This window comes from Oncorhynchus mykiss, unplaced genomic scaffold (genome assembly GCF_057628025.1).
Source record: "Oncorhynchus mykiss isolate SJ-2025 unplaced genomic scaffold, ASM5762802v1 scaffold101, whole genome shotgun sequence".
Lineage (NCBI taxonomy): Eukaryota > Metazoa > Chordata > Actinopteri > Salmoniformes > Salmonidae > Oncorhynchus > Oncorhynchus mykiss.
Genome location: NW_028322100.1, coordinates 381,105 through 407,255, shown reverse-complemented (window position 1 = coordinate 407,255; position 26,151 = coordinate 381,105). Strand labels below are relative to the sequence as shown.

The following is a 26,151-nucleotide window of genomic DNA, read 5'->3' as shown; positions in this document are numbered from 1 at the left end:
GGAGATATAACCATATAACAGGGAGGATATATAACCATATAACAGGGAGGAGATATAACCATATAACAGGGAGGAGATATAACCATATAACAGGGAGGAGATATAACCATATAACAGGGAGGAGATATAACCATATAACAGGGAGGAGATATAACCATATAACAGGGAGGAGATATAACCATATAACAGGGAGGAGATATAACCATATAACAGGGAGGAGGAGATATAACCATATAACAGGGAGGAGATATAACCATATAACAGGGAGGAGGAGGAGATATAACCATATAACAGGGAGGAGATATAACCATATAACAGGGAGGAGGAGGAGATATAACCATATAACAGGGAGGAGATATAACCATATAACAGGGAGGAGATATAACCATATAACAGGGAGGAGATATAACCATATAACAGGGAGGAGATATAACCATATAACAGGGAGGAGATATAACCATATAACAGGGAGGAGATATAACCATATAACAGGGAGGAGATATAACCATATAACAGGGAGGAGATATAACCATATAACAGGGAGGAGATATAACCATATAACAGGGAGGAGGAGGAGATATAACCATATAACAGGGAGGAGATATAACCATATAACAGGGAGGAGGAGATATAACCATATAACAGGGAGGATATATAACCATATAACAGGGAGGAGATATAACCATATAACAGGGAGGAGATATAACCATATAACAGGGAGGAGATATAACCATATAACAGGGAGGAGGAGATATAACCATATAACAGGGAGGAGGAGATATAACCATATAACAGGGAGGAGATATAACCATATAACAGGGAGGAGATATAACCATATAACAGGGAGGAGATATAACCATATAACAGGGAGGAGATATAACCATATAACAGGGAGGAGGAGGAGATATAACCATATAACAGGGAGGAGGAGGAGATATAACCATATAACAGGGAGGAGATATAACCATATAACAGGGAGGAGGAGGAGATATAACCATATAACAGGGAGGAGATATAACCATATAACAGGGAGGAGGAGGAGATATAACCATATAACAGGGAGGAGATATAACCATATAACAGGGAGGAGATATAACCATATAACAGGGAGGAGATATAACCATATAACAGGGAGGAGATATAACCATATAACAGGGAGGAGATATAACCATATAACAGGGAGGAGGAGGAGATATAACCATATAACAGGGAGGAGATATAACCATATAACAGGGAGGAGATATAACCATATAACAGGGAGGCAGGAGGGGGAGTTTGGATTGAGTTTCCCTTATTTCACTGGAACTCGTTCTAAGGAGTGAGAGAGCTTTAATTCAGTGGAAAGTGGTTGTTTCTGTGCTATATTTGCCCCACCCGAACTTCCAGAGGAGGACTCCACCCTCCCTGCCTCCCCACATAAAGCCACGGCTGCAATATAGGAGTTTATGAATGCCCTGCTTCACCTCATTACGTTTCTCCCAAGAGGACTCAGGTCTCTGATTCCACGGAAAGGGTTTGTGTGTGTGTGCACGCATATGTGTGTCTGTGTGTGTGTGTCTGTGCGTGCGTGTGTGTGTTAGCTAAGGGAGAGATGCATAATCAACCAGTCTACTTGAGATAGACCTACAAAAGGACCAGTGATTTTGTGAATGTGTGGTTGCCTTGATTTCGGGGTGTTGCTGTGGTAGCCTACACATGTTATGGTGTATACAAGAACACGCTGTTTATGACTCCATGTGTGTGTGTGTGTGTGTGTGTATGTGTGTGTGTCCTTGCCTGAGTGTGTGCGCGTGTCTGTGAGAGTGTGTGTGCCTCTAATTGTGTGCGTGCCCCTGCATCTGTGTCGCAGACGATAGACTCCCATTGGTTTAAGTATGCAGGCGTTGTCAGGTGGAGACAAAAATCACTCTGACCATATTCTATGTAAAGCTGGAGGAAATTGCTAGGTTGGGAAGACTTAAATAGCCAGGCCAGCACCATAGTAAACATGCTGCTAGCTGAGCAGCTGGCTCCCACAACCATCGTGCTTCCAGCTTCCTCGAAGGCAAGGTTGGAGGGTTGGTTGGATGGTTGGGCTATGTATAAGCACATGCTGTGGACAGAGGTCAAGGGGAAGTAAAAAAAATGGGATACACTCAATCAAATTCATTCTCTGACTGAAGAAAATGAATAAGTCACTTTTATTAAACAGAAGTGTGGCACAAACCCCAAACTTGTCAAGTCTCGTGTCCCGGTTCTCACAGACCTCTTGGTTGGGGATTCTTTTATAGAGCTTCCGTGAAATGACTGGCGATTCAAAAAGTAGGCTACTGTTTGATTCTACTGTTAAGTCATAATAGAAAATGAATTGTTTGTCTGAATCAGAACCATATATCTAGAACCGATGATTCAAAAAGTAGGCTACTGTTTGATTCTACTGTTAAGTCATAATAGAAAATGAATTGTATGTCTGAATCAGAACCATATATCTAGAATGTATATTCACATTCTAAACATATTGCTCTGATTCAGGGCTCTCCGACCGGGAGGTGAAACACTACTACATCGTTTCAGAGTGCGTGGCAAGGAATAAGTTAGTCCTAAATATTTCCAAAACTAAAAGCATTTAAATTTGGGACAAAAATCATCACCTCAACTGAATCTTGTAATAAATAGGGTAGAAATTGAGCAAGTTGAGGTGACTAAACAGCTTAGAGTAACCTGTCAAAACATATTGATTCAACAGTAGCTAAGATGGGGATAAGTCTGTCTGTAATAAAGCGATGCTCTGCATTCGTAACAACACTATCAACAAGGCAGGTCCTACAGGCCCTAGTTTCTACCTTCTTAACAACACTATCAACAAGGCAGGTCCTACAGACCCTAGTTTCTACCTTCTTAACAACACTATCAACAAGGCAGGTCCTACAGGCCCTAGTTTCTACCTTCTTAACAACACTATCAACAAGGCAGGTCCTACAGGCCCTAGTTTCTACCTTCTTAACAACACTATCAACAAGGCAGGTCCTACAGGCCCTAGTTTCTACCTTCTTAACAACACTATCAACAAGGCAGGTCCTACAGGCCCTAGTTTCTACCTTCTTAACAACACTATCAACAGGCCCTGGTTTCTACCTTCTTAACAACACTATCAACAAGGCAGGTCCTACAGGCCATAGTTTCTACCTTCTTAACAACACTATCAACAAGGCAGGTCCTACAGGCCCTAGTTTCTACCTTCTTAACAACACTATCAACAAGGCAGGTCCTACAGGCCATAGTTTCTACCTTCTTAACAACACTATCAACAAGGCAGGTCCTACAGGCCCTAGTTTCTACCTTCTTAACAACACTATCAACAAGGCAAGTCCTACAGGCCCTGGTTTCTACCTTCTTAACAACTATCAACAAGGCAGGTCCTACAGGCCCTAGTTTCTACCTTCTTAACAACACTATCAACAAGGCAAGTCCTACAGGCCCTGGTTTCTACCTTCTTAACAACTATCAACAAGGCAGGTCCTACAGGCCCTAGTTTCTACCTTCTTAACAACACTATCAACAAGGCAGGTCCTACAGGCCCTAGTTTCTACCTTCTTAACAACACTATCAACAAGGCAGGTCCTACAGGCCCTAGTTTCTACCTTCTTAACAACTATCAACAAGGCAGGTCCTACAGGCCCTAGTTTCTACCTTCTTAACAACACTATCAACAAGGCAGGTCCTACAGGCCATAGTTTCTACCTTCTTAACAACACTATCAACAGGCCCTGGTTTCTACCTTCTTAACAACACTATCAACAAGACAAGGTCCTACAGGCCCTAGTTTCTACCTTCTTAACAACACTATCAACAAGGCAGGTCCTACAGGCCCTAGTTTCTACCTTCTTAACAACACTATCAACAAGGCAGGTCCTACAGGCTTTAGTTTCTACCTTCTTAACAACACTATCAACAGGCCCTGGTTTCTACCTTCTTAACAACACTATCAACAAGGCAGGTCCTACAGGCCCTAGTTTCTACCTTCTTAACAACACTATCAACAAGGCAGGTCCTAAAGGCCCTAGTTTCTACCTTCTTAACAACACTATCAACAGGCCCTGGTTTCTACCTTCTTAACAACACTATCAACAAGGCAGGTCCTACAGGCCATAGTTTCTACCTTCTTAACAACACTATCAACAAGGCAGGTCCTACAGGCCCTAGTTTCTACCTTCTTAACAACACTATCAACAAGGCAGGTCCTACAGGCCATAGTTTCTACCTTCTTAACAACACTATCAACAAGGCAGGTCCTACAGGCCCTAGTTTCTACCTTCTTAACAACACTATCAACAAGGCAGGTCCTACAGGCCCTAGTTTCTACCTTCTTAACAACACTATCAACAAGGCAAGTCCTACAGGCCCTGGTTTCTACCTTCTTAACAACTATCAACAAGGCAGGTCCTACAGGCCCTCGTTTCTACCTTCTTAACAACACTATCAACAAGGCAGGTCCTACAGGCCCTAGTTTCTACCTTCTTAACAACACTATCAACAAGGCAAGTCCTACAGGCCCTGGTTTCTACCTTCTTAACAACTATCAACAAGGCAGGTCCTACAGGCCCTAGTTTCTACCTTCTTAACAACACTATCAACAAGGCAGGTCCTACAGGCCCTAGTTTCTACCTTCTTAACAACACTATCAACAAGGCAGGTCCTACAGGCCCTAGTTTCTACCTTCTTAACAACACTATCAACAAGGCAGGGCCTACAGGCCCTAGTTTCTACCTTCTTAACAACACTATCAACAAGGCAGGTCCTACAGGCCATAGTTTATACCTTCTTAACAACACTATCAACAAGGCAGGTCCTACAGGCCCTAGTTTCTACCTTCTTAACAACACTATCAACAAGGCAGGTCCTACAGGCCCTAGTTTCTACCTTATTAACAACACTATCAACAAGGCAGGTCCTACAGACCCTAGTTTCTACCTTCTTAACAACACTATCAACAAGGCAGGTCCTACAGACCCTGGTTTTGTCATACCTGGACCACTGTGTGGTCAGGTACCACAAAAAGGGACTCAGGAAAATTGTAATTGGCTCAGAACAGGGCAGCACGGCTGGCCCTTGGATGTACACAGAGAGCTAACATTAATAATATTCTTGTCAATCTCTCCTGGCTGAAAGTGGAAGAGAGATTGACTTCATCACTACTTGTATTTATGAGACATGTTGAAGTCACCGAGCTGTCTGTTTGAACTACTGGCACACAGCTCGGACACCCATACATACCCCACAAGACATGCCACACGATGTCTCTTCACGGTCCCCAAGTCCAGAACAGACTATGGGAGGTGCACAGTACTACATAGAGCCATGACTACATGGAACTCTATTCCACCTCAAGTGGTTCCACCGTGATCTAGCAGAGTTACTCCACCTCAAGAATTGCATTTGGTGAAAGGCTCGGCACACGCATACTCAGGCTGACTGGCTCTCGTTCAGGCAAATGAGAAATAAGTGCACTCAGGCTATCCGTAAGGCCTAAGTTAGTGACTTTAAGGAGCAGTTCTCTCTGTGGGTCTAACTGCAAGAAGTTCTGGAAAACGGTTAAAGACCTGGAGAATAAACCCTCCTCCTCAAATAAACCATCCTACAAATGATAGATTACGGAGACATAATTTATAGATCGGCAGGTAAGGGTGCTCTCGAGGGGCTAGATGTTCTTTACCATTCGGCCATCAGATTTTCCACCAATGCTCCTTATAGGACACATCACTGCACTCTATTCTCCTCTGTAAACTGGTTATCTCTGTATACCCGTCGCAAGACCCACTGGTTGATGCTTATTTATAAAACCCTCTTAGGCCTCACTCCCCCCTATCTGGGATATGTACTGCAGCCCTCATCCTCCACATACAACACCCGTTCTGCCAGTCACATTCTGTTAAAGGTCCCTGAAGCACACACATCCCTGGTTCGCTCCTCTTCTCAGTTCACTGCAGCTAGCGACTGGAACGAGCTGCAACAAACACTCAAACTGGACAGCTTTATCTCAATCTCTTCATCCAAAGACTCAATCATGGACACTCTTACTGACAGTTGTGGCTGCTTTGCAAGATGTATTGTTGTCTCTACCTTTTTGCCTTTTGGTAGGCCGTCATTGTAAATAAGAATTTGTTCTTAACTGACTTTTCTAGTTAAATAATGGTTAAATAAATACATACAGTAAATAAGAAGTAACTGATGCAGTAGGGAGGAAGAGATATAACCATAAATCTCCTCGAACCAGATTTATAAAACAGATAAAAATACACCTTATGGAACAGCGGGGACTGTGAAGCAACACAAACAAAGGCACAGACACACACAATAGCATACGCACTATATACACACACGTACACATGGATTTTGTATTGTAGATACAGTATGTGGTAGTGGTGGAGTAGGGGCCTAAGAGCACACAGTGTGTTGTAGATATGTGGTAGTGGTGGAGTAGGTGCCTGAGAGCTCACAGTGTGTTGTAGATATGTGGTAGTGGTGGAGTAGGGGCCTAAGAGCACACAGTGTGTTGTGAAATCTGTGAATGTATAGTAATGTTTTTTAAAATTGTATAAACTGCCTTCATTTTGCCAGACCCCAGGAAGAGTAGCTGCTGCCTTGGTAGCAGCTAATGGGGATCCATAATAAACCCCAGGAAGAATAGCTGCTGCCTTGGTAGCAGCTAATGGGGATCCATAATAAATACAAATAACAACCCTGTTCCTGGAGAGCTACCGATCTGTAGGTGTTTGCTCCAACCCTGTTCCTGGAGAGCTACCGATCTGTAGGTGTTTGCTCCAACCCTGTTCCTGGAGAGCTACCGATCTGTAGGTGTTTGCTCCAACCCTGTTCCTGGAGAGCTACCGATCTGAAGGTGTTTGCTCCAACCCTGTTCCTGGAGAGCTACCGATCTGAAGGTGTTTGTTCCAAATCACCTGATTCTGCTTATTAACCAGCTAATTATTAGAATCAGGTGGGCTACATTAGGGTTGGAGTGAAAACCTACAGGGCGGTAGCTCTCCAGGAACAGGGTTGGAGTGAAAACCTACAGGACGGTAGCTCTCCAGGAACAGGGTTGGAGTGAAAACCTACAGGACGGTAGCTCTCCAGGAACAGGGTTGGAGTGAAAACCTACAGGACGGTAGCTCTCCAGGAACAGGGTTGGAGTGAAAACCTACAGGACGGTAGCTCTCCAGGAACAGGGTTGGAGAGAAAACCTACAGGACGGTAGCTCTCCAGGAACAGGGTTGGAGTGAAAACCTACAGGACGGTAGCTCTCCAGGAACAGGGTTGGAGTGAAAACCTACAGGACGGTAGCTCTCCGGGAACAGGGTTGGAGAGTCCTGCTCTGGCGAGGAACAGGGTTGGAGAGTCCTGCTCTGGCGAGGAACAGGGTTGGAGAGTCCTGCTCTGGCGATGAACAGGGTTGGAGAGTCCTGCTCTGGCCAGAAACAGGGTTGGAGAGTCCTGCTATGGCGAGGAACAGGGTTGGAGAGTCCTGCTCTAGCGAGGAACAGGGTTGGAGAATCCTGCTCTGGCCAGAAACAGGGTTGGAGAGTCCTGCTCTGGCGAGGAACAGGGTTGGAAAGTCCTGCTCTGGCGATGAACAGGGTTGGAGAGTCCTGCTCTGGCCAGAAACAGGGTTGGAGAGTCCTGCTCTGGCGAGGAACAGGGTTGGAGAGTCCTGCTCTAGCGAGGAACAGGGTTGGAGAATCCTGCACTGGCCATGAACAGGGTTGGAGAGCCCAGCTCTTACCAAAAACCGGGTTGAAGAGCCCTGCTCTGGGCTTAATGAATGTCTCCAATGTTCGTGGCTAGTTTGCTTCAAATCGGTTTGAGATTTCTCCATATGAATAAGCAATGCTACCCTACACATAGAACATATATTTGAAGAAATGTCACCTAACAGTTTAAAATACATCTGACAGCAAAACAAGGAAACAACAAAAGTAGACTTGTCAGTATTCAATTTACTTGTACAGTAAAAGGCCAAACAACCACATACAACAATAGTGAATTCCACTGAAATGAAAAGCAAACTTAACTTAACACCAGAATGAGAAAAGGCATAGGCATGCATATAGAGAAAAACCATAACGCCTCCCAAAGGGCAACCTATTCCCTACATAGTGCACTACCTATGACCAGATCCCAATGGGGCAGTGGTCAAATATAGTGCACCATATACGGAATAGGGTGCCATTTGGAACGTACACCCAGTCTTTTAGTCCCCTGGTCCTCTTCTCGTCCATCGTCACCAGCCAGGAGACTTGTGTCAAAGGACAGAAAGCTGCTGATAAACCTCACACAATTCTGCAAACCAGCTGCAGGAGGAATGTATGTGTCTATTCCCTATGGTGCATTATGGGAAACAGGGTGCCTTTTGGGACACACATTGTCTGTACATACAGGACCACCGAAGACATCTGTTTTTACAGAATGAGTCGCTACGCTCACCGTCGACTTCCACGACGTGAAACACTAATAGCCAATTAAAATCAAAACAGCAACATGCATGTACAGATACTCACTCACCTAGCTGATGTGTTCATGAAGCAGACCTGGGTTCAAATAGTATTCAAAATCATTTCAAATACTTTAGCTGGTGTTATTAACCAATAGAATAATCTCAAAACAGAAAACCCCACCCATGTGGCACTCCTGGCAGGCTAAAGCAAATGCTAAAACCGTATGAAAGATTTCTACTACTATTTGAACCCAGGTCTGGAAGTAAGGGGTCCCAACAGTTAGCGAGGAGAAAACTATCCATCTATGTAGCATGTGCAAATGCCATGGCCATAATCTCTCAATCTCAACACAAATAAAATAAAATATTAAATTAACATGAAAAAGAACATCCCTTCTTTATAGGTAAATGCTATAGAACATACAAGACCAAAACATTGCAATGTCCTGCCACTGTCTTGCTTTCCACACACACCGAGCAAAGCCATTCATTTAACTCCCTTCTCTACAGCTCAGTTCAAAATCAGCTACTGTTATTAACCTGTGGCTTGACAGAACAACAAATACACTTCAACGGGGAAACTGTTCAAGGACTCAAGCTTGGCCACCCTAAAACCAGATTTTAAAAGCTTGAATTACTTGGGGTGAAAAGGTGTTTTCTACCATGTAGTACTCATATAACAAGTGTTTTCTACCATGTAGTACTCATGTACCAAGGGATTTCTACCATGTAGTACTCATATAACAAGGGATTTCTACCACGTAGTACTCATGTAACAAGGGATTTCTACCACGTAGTACTCATGTAACAAGGGATTTCTACCACGTAGTACTCATATAACAAGGGGTTTTCTACCATGTAGTACTCGTATAACAAGTGTTTTCTACCGTGTAGTACTCATGTAACAAGGGTTTTCTTTTGTTAAATGTCCCTGTAAAAAGTTAAAAGGTAGTACTCGTTTTTGTATTCGTTCCTTTTTATTACACACAAAAATGTGTATTTCCTTCTACACCCTGGAGTGTAACATGTAATATATAATATGGAGTGTAACGGAGTGTGTAACCTGGAGTGTAACATGTTATATATAATATGGATCTATAAAGTGTCTTATACATTACTCTGTTGTATACTAGTACAGTCCCCAATAAATATCCTCACAACCTATCGCTTCATAATCGTATCTGTTGGTCCACTTTGTCTGATGAGCAGAGTTCAGAGTTACCGTAAAATGTCTATGAAAAGTTTTGTATGAAAATCTTTTCTTCGATCAAACTGATAGACTTGTCCGTCAGCATCGCCTCGCTGTTCACAAACTTGTACCCAAACAGTTTCATCGTGGGTCCACAAACCCTCTGCACCACCTGGGCTAGTTTGTACGGTATGCTGAACCTCCATTTCTCCACTTGCTCGGAGGAGTTCTTCTGTGTTGAATACACTCCACTAGCTTCATTGGAAGCCTGGGTGTTCTTTAACACCCAGTCTTTCACCTGAGGAGTGAACGGGATCCCGGTGAACTTGTACATCTCCGCTGCCTTCCTCATAGGGAATCTAGCGATATCCTCGTACCGTACTAGCATGTACCTCCGCCTCAGCCAAGACGGCTGCCTCAGGCCGACCTCCGCAGACATCCTGATGTTGTCGCAGTTGCCTTTCAGCTTCCTCACCTCGTCGTCGTCAATGGGCACGTCTCCGTCCACCGCCCACTTCTTCCAGTTGTTGTACTTGGCGGAGAAGGCCACCATGCGGGAGGCCAGAACCGCCCTGGGGTCCCTCACCAGCTGGATGAACTTGATATCTAGACGAGGGTCCTCGGCGAGGGGTCTCAGGGTCTCCAGCTGGCGCACCCGGACGGATTTAATGGCCCTGTGCTCCTTCTGCTGGCATGACTCGGACGCCGTGGTCAGGTTGAGGGGACCACACTTCCTAGTCCGGCAATGGTAGCGTTCAAAGACCTTCTTAACGAACGGGCTACAGACGGACTCCTCACAGAGAGAGCTGCTAGATTCTCTCCTGAACAGGGCTGAGGTGACGTGGTCTACAGGAAGTGGGTCAATAAAGCTCTCCAGAGGGGTGAAGTCACACAGGAAGAGCCCCTGGAGGACTTCCCGGTAGGCCCGGGCGGCGGCTGTGGCGTTGGTCCCGCCGCTCTCTAATGTCAGCGACCTCTCGACGTGCCACAGCGGCTCGAACAGGTAGAACATGTTGTCTCCCTGCTGGTTGAAGAACTCGCCCACGAAGGAGGAGCCTGTCCGCGTGGTGGCCAATAGGAGGATGTGCTTTCTGTTTCCTGCTGATCCTATGACCTCTGACCTACAATACAGTACAAAATACAAAACTTTATTGTCAATCGGATCGGATATTTAAAAAAAACAACATTATTCCCAACCACTTGGACATCACACATACAAATACTGATCAGGAGTGGGGACACCACTATGCTAGCTTCAGGAATGTCTTTACTGAGATCAAACATGATAAGTTAGGTACTGTAGTGTCGATCAATCACATATATTTTATAAATGCCTTTTTTGTATCAGCGGTTGTCACTAAGTGCTTTACAGATACCCAGCCTAAGAGAAACCTAGAGAGGAACCGGGCTCTGAGGGGTGGCCAGTCCTCTCCTGGCTGTACAGGGTGTCGATTTAGGAGTACATGTATCCATTAAGGCCAGACTGCTTGTCTTACTGTATGATAAATAGTATATCATGCTACACACACAGACCTCTGCTCGGTGTAGTTCTCCAGGCGTCTCTTCATGAGGGTGAAGACAGGGTCCAGCTTGCTCAGGGTAGTGAAGGAGGAGCCATTAAACTTCAGGAGACCCAGGGCTGAGGCTGAGGCAGAGTTACTGGGCTGAAGGGGTGTCTGGGGGGTCTGCTTTGGGGTGAGCTTGTCTGAAACCCTACAAGACAGGCTTGGCATTGTTAAACAACATGTTTTATAGTTTTACAAGACCATCTTATCCACAGACAGTGAAATCAATTAAAGTAAGTAAACAATCTATGCCATTGAAACGTCACTACTTCATCCAATCAGACGCCTTGGAAAACACGGCATGACACTTGAGGCCGAGTAGCTGAAACGAATGTCTCAAACACACCGCTATGAATAAAGGTGAGCCTGTTCCAGTCTGAGGGAGATCAGTATAACAGACAGGCCTAACGCACACACTCACACACACACACACACATACACACACACACACACACACACACACATACACACATACACACACACACACACACACTCTCTCTCTGTGTTGATCATGGAGATGGGCTTAGGTTTACCGTGAGATAATGTTGTTTTCCTTCTCAATGATGACCAGTGCCACAATGAAGACAAGGGAGATTGTGTATTTCATCCTCATTCTGTGATGAAGCTGTGTCGGGATCTGCTGCTGTCACGGAATACCTTCTTTAATAGCTTCTGCCAATCTTCTTCTCTTCTCCAGACTCCCGCTGCCTATTCAAACAGTCCTCCGGTTGATCGTTGTTGTATTTTACATCGTATACACGGCTGCATCGTTCTGCAAAATGAAATGAACACGCTACAGTACTGTAAACAAGAACACAAACCTTAAACGACTTCAACTCTTATAGTATAGAGGACTTCAACTGTTATAGTATAGAGGACTTCAACTGTTATAGTATAGAGGACTTCAACTGTTATAGTATAGATGACTTCAACTGTTATAGTATAGATGACTTCAACTGTTATAGTATAGAGGACTTCAACTGTTATAGTATAGATGACTTCAACTGTTATAGTATAGATGACTTCAACTGTTATAGTATAGAGGACTTCAACTGTTATAGTATAGAGGACTTCAACTGTTATAGTATAGAGGACTTCAACTGTTATAGTATAGAGGACTTCAACTGTTATAGTATAGAGGACTTCAATTGTTATAGTATAGAGGACTTCAACTGTTATAGTATAGAGGACTTCAATTGTTATAGTATAGAGGACTTCAACTGTTATAGTATAGAGGACTTCAATTGTTATAGTATAGAGGACTTCAACTCTTATAGTATAGAGGACTTCAACTGTTATAGTATAGAGGACTTCAACTGTTATAGTATAGAGGACTTCAACTGTTATAGTATAGAGGACTTCAACTGTTATAGTATAGATGACTTCAACTGTTATAGTATAGAGGACTTCAATTGTTATAGTATAGAGGACTTCAATTGTTATAGTATAGAGGACTTAAATTGTTATAGTATAAATTACTTAAACTGTAACAGTACAGATGACTTAAATTGTTATGGTAAAGTTTACATAAATTGTTATAGTATAGTTGTGTTAGATTAAATCTTCTGAAAACGAATCTGTTGATAACCAGTCAAATGGAGGAGAAAGTATCCCAGGTTCTACGTACAGTATGCTATAGTATAGCTTGATGTAAATGTATCAGTGCCTCGTCGCTTAGTCAGCATGTTGGTGGTTTGAGGTGGGAGTTTAATAGCTGTGTTTATGGGTCATGCTAGCTTCCCGTCAATTGGTGTAGGACCCATTTTCGGAGACGATAATATCATTTCATACCACAGTGGTGTAAGAATAGAAAGCGTCAGAGTGGTTTCACAGGAGGAATTTAATCTGCTTACATCCCTTGGGTCTGTCTGTGTTTTCTTTAGGACTGCAGGGGGATTTCAAGAACCCACCCACAATGCTAGTGTTGAAAGCTGGTGTCCCTCTAGAGATAAAACAATGTTTGCTCGGACTGAGCCTCTCTCTGTCTCTCAATCTCTCTGTCTCAAATCAAGTACAAGAATATTTAATATTGCATATAGGTCGATCGTATTGCATCTACATGGCGATAATAGCATAAAAATGTGTTGTAACATGACCCATACACAGAGGAACAAAATATCTAGGCTTTGAATGCAACCAATACTGTCCAACATGACATGGCCAAAGGTATGTGGACCTCTGCTCGATGAACATCTCATTCCAAAATCATTGACAAACCATTTCTGTATGGACCTCGCTCTGTGCACAGGGGTATTGTTATACTGAAACAGCCGTTGTTGCTCCTACACATTTCCACTTCACAGTAACAGCGCTTGCAGTTGACCGGGGCAGCTCTAGCAGGGGCAGCTCTAGCAGGGGCAGCTCTCGCAGGGGCAGCTCTAGCAGGGGCAGCTCTAGCAGGGGGCAGCTCTCGCAGGGGCAGCTCTAGCAGGGGCAGCTCTAGCAGGGGCAGCTCTAGCAGGGGGCAGCTCTAGCAGGGGCAGCTCTAGCAGGGGCAGCTCTAGCAGGGGGCAGCTCTAGCAGGGGCAGCTCTAGCAGGGGGCAGCTCTAGCAGGGGCAGCTCTAGCAGGGGCAGCTCTAGCAGGGGCAGCTCTAGCAGGGGCAGAAAGTCACTGAGCTCTTCAGTATGGGCCATTCTACGGACAATGTTTGTCTGTGGAGATTGCATGGTTGTGTGCTCGAGTTTATACACCTGTCAGCAACGGGTGTGGCTGAAATAACCTAATCCACACACTGTTGTCCATGTAATGTATGTCACCAAGGTACCCAATCCACCAGCTGCTCCTTTATGCCAGCACTCAATGAGGTATTTTAAGAGAAGACTCAAGAGCACTCAGTGACATGTCCAGCAGGCTACTAGAACAAACCACTGTCTGGTGAAGACGTACTGTAGCCTGGTCTCAGATATGTTGGTGCTGTCTTACCAACTCCTAATTATTTATTCAATGATGGAGATAGGAGTTCACAAGTTAATACAAACAGATCTGGGACCAGGCTATTCGTGGGTCACAATATTGTTTTGAACGTTTGTTTTGGACTGAGCATTCTACTCAATGCATCGTCAATGAGCATTCTACTCAATGCATCGTCAATGAGCATTCTACTCAATGCATCGTCAATGAGCATTCTACTCAATGCATCGTCAATGAGCATTCTACTCAATGCATCGTCAATGAGCATTCTACTCAATGCATCGTCAATGAGCATTCTACTCAATGCATCGTCAATGAGCATTCTACTCAATGCATCGTCAATGAGCATTCTACTCAATGCATCGTCAATGAGCATTCTACTCAATGCATCGTCAATGAGCATTCTACTCAATGCATCGTCAATGAGCATTCTACTCAATGCATCGTCAATGAGCATTCTACTCAATGCATCGTCAATGAGCATTCTACTCAATGCATCGTCAATGAACATTCTACTCAATGCATCGTCAATGAGCATTCTACTCAATGCATCGTCAATGAGCATTCTACTCAATGCATCGTCAATGAGCATTCTACTCAATGCATCGTCAATGAGCATTCTACTCAATGCATCGTCAATGAGCATTCTACTCAATGCATCGTCAATGAACATTCTACTCAATGCATCGTCAATGAGCATTCTACTCAATGCATCGTCAATGAGCATTCTACTCAATGCATCGTCAATGAGCATTCTACTCAATGCATCGTCAATGAGCATTCTACTCAATGCATCGTCAATGAGCATTCTACTCAATGCATCGTCAATGAGCATTCTACTCAGTGCATCGTCAATGAGCATTCTACTCAATGCATCGTCACTGAGCATTCTACTCAATGCATCGTCAATGAGCATTCTACTCAATGCATCGTCACTGAGCATTCTACTCAATGCATCGTCAATGAGCATTCTACTCAATGCATCGTCACTGAGCATTCTACTCAGTGCATCGTCAATGAGCATTCTACTCAATGCATCGTCAATGAGCATTCTACTCAATGCATCGTCAATGAGCATTCTACTCAATGCATCGTCAATGAGCATTCTACTCAATGCATCGTCAATGAGCACCGATGACGATTTCATCAAAAGTGCATTACAGTGGCTTGTAAATACCATGGCATTCAAAGGGAGGCAAATAATTAGTGGGGAAACCTTTTGTCATCCTTTTGATGTCACCAAATTGACTTTAGATGCAATATAACGTTAGCTAGCTAGCTAAGCCTGAGGGGAGGCCACCGGATTTTAGCTAGCTAACGTCAGCATTGCCCGCTATTCTTTAAGAACTTTGCTAGCTAATGACAACATTGACATCTGTCTAAAGTAAATTTGACTAGATGATAATGCTAGCAAATATTTCCTACTAAATATTTGACTACTTTAGCAATTTCATCGCATTTCCAGGCACTATAGTGTAAATTTAGACTAAATAGTATTTAGCCTCCGTCCAGAATGACTGGGCTTATCACCACTTTAAAAGGATTTTTTTAAATTGTCGCTTTAAAATGACATACCCAAATCTAAGTGCCTGTATTTCAGGACCTGAAGCAAGGATACGCATATTCTGGATACCATTTAAAAGGAAACACTTTAAAGATTGTGGAAATGTGAACTGAATGTAGGAGAGAATATATCAGATCTGGTAAAAGATAGTACAAAGTAAAAGCCAAATGTTTTTTTTGTACCATCGTCTTTGAAATGCAAGACAAAGGCCATAATGTATTATTCCAGGCTAAGCACAATTTAGATTTTGGCCACTAGGTGGCAGCAGTGCACGTGCAACGTTTTAGACTGATCCAATGAATCATTGCATTTCTGCTCAAAATGTTGTATCAAGACTGCCCAAATGTGCCAAATTGGTTTACTGATAACTTTTCAAGTTCCTAATTGTGCACTCTCCTCAAACAATAGCATGGTATTATTTCACTGTAACAGCTACTGTAAATTGGACAGTGCAGTTAGTTAACAAGAATTTAAACTTTCTGCCAAAATCAGATATGTCTATGTCCTGGGAAATGTTCTTGTTACTTACAACCTCATGCTAATCACATTAGCGCACATTAGCTCAACCGTCCCGAGGATGGGACACCGATCTGTAGAGATCCTTAAGGCACCACTGTGGCGCTGCCGGCAGAGGGCGGCTTGAGAATGTTCTTGACGGGACCGAGTGACGGAGGTGCTATGAATAGCGAAGAAGGGCTTTCATTATTCCAACAGAGAGCTCCCAGACTGAGCACCTAAACAGTGACCTAACACTGCAGTAAAACAGTTAGCTTTGAACGGGGGATATATGGGAAACAGCACAGAGGCAAAAAGTAAACAGAAATGGAAGGGGGAAAACCTGCTTGTCACGGGGCCATAAATTGTAAACATTATGAGCCTGTGAGAGTGTGAACAAGCAGAACTACAGCAGGATATAAAACCTGGTATTGGTCCCAAATGAACCCCTATTCCCTTTATAGTGCACTATTTTTGTCCACTATTCCCTTTAAAGTGCACTACTTTTGTCCACTATTCCCTTTATAGTGCACTACTTTTGTCCACTATTCCCTTTATAGTGCACTACTTTTGACCACTATTCCCTTTATAGTGCACTACTTTTGACCCCTATTCCCATTGTTGGGACTAGGGTCCCATTTGGGATGCATCCCTAGCTGTACCTGGCTTGCAGAGTGAGTAGAGTCTATCCATTGAAGACAAAGATGGATGTAATGAGGCCTATTTAGGGATATCCTGCCCATTCTGCTGAAGGATTACTATAATGTTACTGTTGGGATAATGTTAGCTTGGCTGTAATCCCTGACTAATGATCCAAGATGAAACGGCCGATCTGGGTTTTAAACTAAACCAAAGCGGTCAACACACCACTGTGTTTTTTTTGTTGTAAACAACTGAAGGATGTGGCTGGAGAAACGTAACCACTCTTAAATGAAGTTATATTCTTCAAATATCAATGGCTATTATATCATTCATAAAAATAAATGGATGTACCAATCCCAGATTGCCCCTTTAAACTCACTGCCTGCCATTAGAAAGGGTATCTTACATGTCGAGAGACTGTGGCTATTCACCCACAGTAACAATTACTACATTGATTGAGGTGATGATTGAGGTGAAAATGTACATCATTATTGAACCGGTTTGATATAATGGCCCATTCAATGAACAGAGACAGGTTAACCCGTTGTCTGTGTGTCTGCCACCGTGGTTTTGTGACAAACCAGCTGTAGGCCTACAACACTATGGTATCTTTCTATTCAAATGTCTATCTAATATCGATATCAGGAAAAGTGTATAAACATGAGGCAGAACTTGCAAACCATCTGATTTGAATCGTATAGCTGGCTAAAACGTGTAAACGGTATGTTTCAAAAGGCACATCTGTGTGTGTGTGAAAAGGTCAGTTCATTAGGTCCCTCTAATGGTTGCTATAGTAACCCGTGATCATTAACACTGTGTCCTAAATGTCACCCAAATTCGCTACATAGTGTACGACTTCTGACGAGCGCCCCCTAAAGAGGTGCCCTATGTGGGGAACAAGGAGCAATTAGGGCCACATAATGTGGAAACGTCAGTTTATGAGGTCCCCCTGGCAGTAGCTTCAGTAAAAGGCTGTGATCATTAAGTAGGGGCTCCCGAGTGGCGAAGGGGTCTAAGGCACTGCATCTCAATCCTAGAGGTGTCATTACAGACCCTGGTTTGATTCCAGGCTGTATCGCAACCGGCCGCGATTGGGAGTCCCATAGGGTGGCACACAATTGGCCCAGTGTCGTCCAGGGTTAGGGGTTTGGCCGGGGTAGGCCGTCATTGTAAATAAGAATTTGTTCTTAACTGACTTGCCTAGCTAAATAAATATAAATGTCATGTTTGTTGTAAGGATCGGACCAAGGCGTGGAGTGGTATTCGTACATTCTCTTTATTAACGGAATGAACACCGAACAAACCAACAAAATAACAACCGAACCGTGTCACTATACAACATAGTGCTGACAGGCAACTACACATAGTCAAGATCCCACACCCCAAATGAGGAAAATGGCTACCTAAATATGATCCCCAATCAGAGACAACGATAAACAGCTGTCTCTGATTGGGAACCATATCATGTCAACGTAGACATACAAAAAACCCTAGACATACAAAAACCCCTAGACATACAAAGCTAGAGTACCCACCCTAGTCACACCCTGACCTAACCAAAATATATAGAAAAACAGAGATGTCTAAGGTCAGGGTGTGACAATAAAAGTACCCTGAGATCATTAAAGATCCAAGGCCTGGCTGATTCCTCCATATGGATCAAATGGCACCCTATATAGTACACTACTTTTGAATAGAGCCTCCTAAGTATGGCATTATAATGATGACAGAACTACACCCGTTTGTATTTTGACTTTTGTGGTTGCACATTGAGATTCGTGTTTGCAAGTACAATTAGCAAATGTGTAATTGAATTTTGCAAAGTTGTATCACGATGTGTTAAATATTTAACAACGGGTCGAAAACTTGTGACTTGACATTTTCAGAATTATTACAAATCCATTTAAAGAGTACGAATATTCTGCTGTGAATCAAAAAATACACTTGCAGACTTTGAATCTGCGTGCGCTCTGGGCTTCTCTCAATGTTGTCACGTTACCAAGAGATTAAAACCAAATCAAATTGTATTTGTCACATGCACTGAATACAACAGGTGTAGTAGACCTTACAGTGAAATGATTACTTACAAGCCCTTAATTAACCAACAACGTAGTTTTAAGAAAAATACCTAATAAATAATACTAAAAACAGCAGTAATAAGTTTGTAGAAAGTTTTGTAAGTTTGTAGAAAGAGAATTGCACAAGTAAAACATGTTTTGATTTGAGCAGCTCTGAGGACCTTTTACTCCAGACCACTAAAATATGTTTTGATTTGAGCAGCTCTGAGGACCTTTTACTCCAGACCACTAAAAGATGTTTTGATTTGAGCAGCTCTGAGGACCTTTTACTCCAGACCACTAAAATATGTTTTGATTTGAGCAGCTCTGAGGACCTTTTATTCCAGACCACTAAAATATGTTTTGATTTGAGCAGCTCTGAGGACAGGACCTTTTATTCCAGACCACTAAAATATGTTTTGATTTGAGCAGCTCTGAGGACAGGACCTTTTACTCCAGACCACTAAAAGATGTTTTGATTTGAGCAGCTCTGAGGACAGGACCTTTTATTCCAGACCACTAAAAGATGTTTTGATTTGAGCAGCTCTGAGGACCTTTTACTCCAGACCAGTAAAAGATGTTTTGATTTGAGCAGCTCTGAGGACCTTTTACTCCAGACCAGTGGTGGCCAAATGTTTTGAGAATGACACAAATATGAATTTTCACAGTCTGCTGCCTCAGTTTGTATGATGGCAATATGCATTCAAGAAGAGCGGTTCAATTGTTGTGAAGAAGGCTTCAGGGCACCCAAGAAAGTCCAGCAAGCACCAGGACCATCTCCTAAAGTTGATTCAGCTGCGGGATCGGGGCACCACCAGTACAGAGCGTGCTCAGGAATGGCAGCAGGCAGGTGTGAGTGCATCTGCACACACAGTGAGGCAAATACTTTTGGAGGATGGCCTGCTGCCAAGAAGGGCAGCAAAGAAGCCACTTCTCTCCAGGAAAAACATCAGGGACAGACTGATATTCTGCAAAAGGTACAGGGATTGGACTGCTGAGGACTGGGGTAAAGTCATTTTCTCTGATGAATCCCCTTTCCGATTGTTTTGGGCATCCGGAAAAAAGCTTGTCCGGAGAAGACAAGGTGAGCGCTACCATCGGTCCTGTGTCATGCCAACAGTAAAGCATCCTGAGACCATTCATGTGTGGGGTTGCTTCTCAGTCAAGGGAGTGGGCTCACTGACAATTTTGCCTAAGAACACAGCCATGAATAAAGAATGGTACCAACATATCCCCCGAGAGCAACTTCTCCCAACCATCCAGAACAATGCATTTTCCAGCACGATGGAGCACCTTGCCATAAGGTAAAAGTGATAACTAAGTTGCTAGGGTAACAACATTTCGATATTTTGGGTCCATGGCCAGGAAACTCCGCAGACCTTAATCCCATTGAGAACTTGTGGTCAATCCTCAAGAGGCGGGTGGACAAACAAAACCCCACAAATTCTGACAAACTCCAAGCATTGATTATGCAGGAATGGGCAGCCATCAGTGGCCCAGAAGTTAATTGACAGCATGCCAGGGCGATTTGCAGAGGTCTTGAAAAAGAAGGGTCAACACTGCAAATATTAACTCTTTGCATCAACTTCATGTAATTGTCAATAAAAGCCTTTGACACTTATGAAATGCTTGTAATTATACTTCAGTATTAGATAGTAACATCTGACAAATATCTAAAGACACTGAAGCAGCAAACTTTGTGGAAATTAATATTTGTGTCATTCTCAAAATTTTGGGCCATGACTGTATATATAAACTCTATGTAATGTATTAGGTAAATCACCAACATTTCGGTATTACTGTGCCTTCTTCAGGGCCTGGATGGTGACACACTTCTGCTTCAAGCTGCCTGCCTGAATACGGAGGCCTTCAGTGGTACCTTCCCTTCGAGTAGAGCAAGAGTCTCATTATCTCTGTCTCGTAACCATTTAACATGTACTGAATGTAACCACTCAGATTCATACAAACTGCTGCAAACACAACAACTGACTCGTATTCACTTGCCCCTGGCTGCGTTTAGACAGGCAGTCCAATTCTGATCTTTTTTCCACCAATTGGTATTTTTTCAGATCAGATCAGAGCCTATGTTCGAATGCAGTGCACTATACAGGGAATAGGAGCCATTTGGGATACAGGCCCAGAGAGACGGCAGCTCCCATTAAAGCTGAGGATGAAGCTCTTGTTGTAACTCCGGACCCAAATACACTGCAGCCTTGGTGTATTTTAGACATTTTCACCCTGACACTATATAGTCTTTGACATTAGGTTTGTGCTTTGTCATAATAGACTTCCAGTCATGGTGCCATCGCTAGTTAGCATTAGCTTACGAAACTACCTCTAACTTCCTTTGTGCCATCGCTAGTTAGCATTGGTTTGCGAAACTACCTCTAACTTCCTTTGTGCCATCGCTAGTTAGCATTGGTTTGCGAAACTACCTCTAACTTCCTTTGTGCCATCGCTAGTTAGCATTGGTTTGCGAAACTACCTCTAACTTATTTTATTCTGGATGCAGAGGCATAAGAATGGTATCCATGTATTCATCCAAAATCCCAGTACACCTGATGTTCCCCCCTTTCTGTCTTCTGAATTCCCATGATGCCTCAGATTTCCTATCTAGTATTTTGGTGCTATGAAGGCTGAGTTCCAACACCCTGTTGCAACCTCTGTCTGCCTCAGGCTGCTACAGTAGCCTGTCCAAAAGATTGCAAATCTTAACTCCCAAAATGATTAGACAAATCCTGTGAAACCCTCTCAAAAAGTGAATGAGTTATAGGACTTAGAGTAAAAGTTTTGAATTGGAACAAGACCCAGCACTCACTGTTGACGTGGACTAGTTGGTAATCACAAGTTGGACTTACACAGAGTACACTGAGTCTGTGTTTTCTCCAGAGAGGAGATCTCCCTCTGACCATCTCAGTCTTACACTGTCTGCCCACATGACACAGACACAAACGTCTCTCACAGGGTTCACACTGTAAAAAAACTTCTGGCCTGAGATCACAGCATTGTGATCTTTTTCAGCTCCCAAGTGGCGCAGTGGTCTAAGGCACTGCATCCCAGTGCAAGAGGCATCACTACAGTCCCTGGTTTGAATCCAGGCTGTATCACATCTGGCTGTGATCGGGAGTCCCATAGGGCAGCGCACTATTGGCCCAGCGTTGTCTGGGTTTGGCAGTCATTGTAAATAAGAATTTGTTCTTAACTGACTTGCCTAGTTAAATAAAGGTTAAATAAATCAAGTCTCTAAGCAGGGGCACAGCCATGGGGGGGGGGTATAGGCCTTTTTAACTGACCTGTCTAGTTAAATGTACATTTTAAAACATTTTTTAGGTCACAGGTTGACGTTTATTGTCAATAGTCTTGACTTGGAGGCAGAAATGAGACGCTTCCGACTAGATTGGCCAGCTGCAAAGTCAAAATGATCTACATTGTAAATGTAAGGTTAGGGTTAGGAATTAGGGTTAGCAGAGTGGTTAAGGTTAGGGTTAGGTTTAAAATCAGATTGTATGACTTTGTGGCTGTGCCAGCTAGTGACCACTCTGTAGAGCTGCCTCCAATACATGACTCATCTCAATAAATGCCGACCAGCCCTAGAGTCACCTGCACGTCAGCCGGTCAGAGACTGACAACCCTCCTGGCCTGTTTGGATCCCTGCCATGCCAAGGCCTAAGGTGTAACATGTTACTCATTGGAAAACCATTGTACTCTCCCAAAGGGTTGTTGGTGTGTAAAACCAGTCAGTCACAATACAGTTTGTCCACACAGAGAGGGCCCAGTGTCCCTCAACTGGTCAGTCACTAAAGATCCCAACCCAGGCCTTTTTTAAATTTACTCTGTGGCTCTTTCCCAATTCATCCTTTCTCGATTCCCTGTGTCTTTTCTCCTCAAAACACATTGGAGGATTAGGTCAGAAGGGATGGACCTTGGATCTTTTCCTCCAACGATTGTTTCAGAAGGAAGAGGACGCGAGGAATCGTGGAAAGACTAATCGAGGAGGACATTTGAGTGCATGCATGAGAGGTACTCAGCATCATATAGCCACAGACCTCAGCCAATGGGAGACATGCCATCATCATATAGCCACAGACCTCAGCCAATGGGAGACATGCCATCATCATATAGCCACAGACCTCAGCCAATGGGAGACATGCCATCATCATATAGCCACAGACATCAGCCAATGGGAGACATGCCATCATCATATAGCCACAGACCTCAGCCAATGGGAGACATGCCATCATCATATAGCCACAGACATCAGCCAATGGGAGACATGCCATCATCATATAGCCACAGACCTCAGCCAATGGGAGACATGCCATCATCATATAGCCACAGACCTCAGCCAATGGGAGACATGCCATAATCATATAGCCACAGACCTCAGCCAATGGGGGACATGCCATCATCATATAGCCACAGACCACAGCCAATGGGAGACATGCCATCATCATATAGCCACAGACCTCAGCCAATGGGAGACATGCCAGGGGAAATGAGAAGGGAAATGCATTGAGAGCTTCCTGATGATTGCTTAACAATTGCCCATAGCTGGACGAAGATTGCTTCATTTGTTATTTGTCATACGGGTGGTTTTTGGCATAGTTTAATAACACCACGTGACTGTGTTGGGTCCAACGGTTGTTCTCTGACATGTTGTATTTGTATCTTCAGTAAAAACTCTACTACACTACATGTACAACATTGTCGCTAAGTCCCATAGCATGAGCTATAGAATGGAATAGCATTTTTAATTTGTACCTTTATTTAACTAGGCAAGTCAGTTAAAAACAAGTTCTTATTTTCAGTGACAGCCTACCCCTAGACAAACCCGGAACAATTGTGAGCCGCACTATGGGACTCCCAATCCTAGCCGGATGTGATACAGCCTGGATTTGAACCAGGGACTGTAGTGACACCTCTTGCACTGAGATGCAGTGCCTTAAACCACTTGCGCCACTATGGATCATAGATTACTGTGCAAACCATCAGCAGAACATCTACAAAATAGTATTTTCTTTCAAATGGTTTCATGATTTATAATGTAAGCCAGTACACACCAATTATCTGAGCTTATTATCCCGTAGAAGCGTGGTGTCAGAAAGAACTCATCTTCATAGAGCTGCCATCGAAACATTCACAACCCACTGAGGCGTACGACACATTTGATGATCAGCTCATGAAGGAGCCACCATCTCCCCATTTATCAGCATGTTACAAATGCTTTTAATGGATGCCTCCTTCTTAAGGCTCAAATAGGATTGTTTTTTGTTTTTTTTAAATGAAAGGGGACTGAAGATAGAAAAGCCAGCATGACAATCACATTTGTAACCATTTCTCTGTGTGAAATTTCAATTAATGCACTCAGCGAAGCTTGAAGAGCATATGGTTTAATTTTCACCTGTTCTGGCGGTGCAAAGCAGTGTATCAAGTGAAATCTTGAATCATTTCAGAATAGAAACTATCAGCTGTTTTATTTTTTTACCCTACCTTGACAAAGTAATTAACAGTTTACCATTGCAGGTATATTAGGCGACCATAGGCACCACAGACATATAGCAACATGACTTCACTTCGGGTGATTTTGCCTTACCCCTATCAACAGACGTTTAGCTTAACATACTGTAATACTGTAATTACACAGGGCTATTTAAAGCATGATACTCTAGTCTACTTGCATGATAAAGGAAAGGTGGTGTGCCCCGTGCCCCTATGGCAGCTTGACTCATACTTACAGAGAGCAGTTCAGTGGTACTCTGTAATGGATCTAGCCTGGACTCAGATATGTCTGTGCTGTCTTACCAAACCCTATGGCCAAGAAAGTACAAACAGATCTGGGACCAGGCTAAGATTAAGATCAAGATGACTTTATTGGTCAATTGCACACAAGGTCCAACCGACATGTCACTTCTGCCTTTAACCAACCCCTCCGAAGGAAACACATACATGTACAGGTTTTGGAGCAGCGCTGTCACACTGGGTGTCCGGGGAGCTGTTGTTGAGAGGGGTTAAGTGCCTTGGTCAAGAGCACAACGGCAGGTAATGCATCTAGGATTTGACACCAGCAACCTTCCAGGTTGCCAGCTCACTTCCAGGAAGATTTGTCCAATCAGACCCGGGATTCAAACCAGCAACCTTGCGGCCACCGGCCCGCCTCTAACCACTAGGCTACCTGCCGCACCAGGCTGTATTGGATCTTGACAGGCTGGCACATTGACAGAGGGCAGCGCTGGTAACATATCATGTGGGTTGTTTGATACCCTAGAAGTCCTCATCCATTGGTGGTGCTTCCAGCTCATGCAGGTATGCCCAGTCAGTAAAATATAGTGTTTGGTCTTTAGAAATCAAGCCAAGGGCTATCAGGTAAGATACAGCACAAATCCTGTGTAGTCATCCACACTGAATACAGTACATCATTTATACAGCAGGAAGTCCTTATACAGTAATTAGTTAATAGGCTAGTAATAAAGTAGGAATCGGTCATCAATAAATCATCAATAGACCATGCCATGTTATTTGTTCTCAAATAATAAAAAGCAGCAAACACTTTTCTTAAATAATGAAAACACTAAAGCAACAACTTAAAAAAAAAAAAAAATGAAAACATTTATAATAAAAGAAATTGGTTTAAAACGGAGCATTCCTTACCATTTTATTGTGACGCTCTCAAGCAACCAGTCGCCTAATCGACAGTTGTGCGCTCGAGGGGTTCCCTCATGGTCTAGACTTCCAAAAGCACGCTGCCTTATTCACGAACAAAAGGCACCTTGTGTGGGAAAAGTTGATAAACTCCTCCATGTCCGTTAGGCTATTTCTAATATCCCCAAGATGATTCCATAGACGAAGGTGGACTACAAAAATACGCGAGCGAACTTTGACATTTTAGAAAGAAAAGTTTAGAAATACAAAAAAGTATTTTTCTCAAAATGTCCACACGAAAAATAAAGGGGGAAAAATCCGATCAATAATGAGATGAAATAAACGTGTGAATATATACGTAACAAACAAACAAAAAAACGCATTAACGGTTGAATAATTATTATTTTACATCTCTAATCCCAACGAAAGGGCAAGAACACACCGTGACCGAGTGTGCCGCTCTTCCTCTAAAAATGGACACTGTAGTCACATGTGGAGAGGTTGGCCCCTCACCCATCGCTGTTTTTACATAGCCGCATATAGAGGGCCACTATATATCTCTGTCTCGCTCGCTTTCGCCTCCCTCTCTCCATCTTTCCCTCTCTCAATTCAATTAAA

General features: G+C 43.3%; 1 protein-coding gene across 2 annotated transcripts; it reads right to left on the bottom strand.

Annotated features, from left to right (window-relative positions):
* Nucleotides 1–7,955: 7,955 nt before the first annotated feature.
* On the bottom strand, nucleotides 7,956–26,137 carry LOC110510724 (carbohydrate sulfotransferase 3). 2 transcript variants are annotated; one of them, XR_016493791.1, is made up of 5 exons: nucleotides 25,543–26,027; nucleotides 11,758–11,996; nucleotides 11,193–11,372; nucleotides 9,534–10,780; nucleotides 7,956–9,483 (listed from the first exon to the last, which is right to left on the bottom strand). XR_016493791.1 is itself a non-coding variant. In XM_090228763.1 (4 exons), the coding sequence occupies exons 2-4, from the start codon at nucleotides 11,835–11,837 to the stop codon at nucleotides 9,703–9,705; spliced, it is 1,338 nt and encodes a 445-aa protein (XP_090084889.1). In that variant the 5' UTR covers nucleotides 11,838–11,996; nucleotides 25,543–26,137; the 3' UTR covers nucleotides 7,956–9,702. The 2 variants fall into 2 exon arrangements, 1 of the variants encoding a protein (XP_090084889.1); XM_090228763.1 differs by having other exon boundaries at nucleotides 7,956–10,780; nucleotides 25,543–26,137.
* Nucleotides 26,138–26,151: the final 14 nt, after the last annotated feature.

Bases quoted from the DNA above. Each gene is read 5' to 3' on its own strand.
- LOC110510724 (XM_090228763.1), bottom strand. From the start codon at position 11,837: ATGAGGATGAAATACACAATCTCCCTTGTCTTCATTGTGGCACTGGTC. The intron at 11,373-11,757 runs GTAAACCTAAGC...CCTGTCTTGTAG, and splicing joins GAAAACAACATTATCTCACG to GGTTTCAGACAAGCTCACCC. The intron at 10,781-11,192 runs GTCTGTGTGTGT...ACTGTATTGTAG, and splicing joins GAGAACTACACCGAGCAGAG to GTCAGAGGTCATAGGATCAG.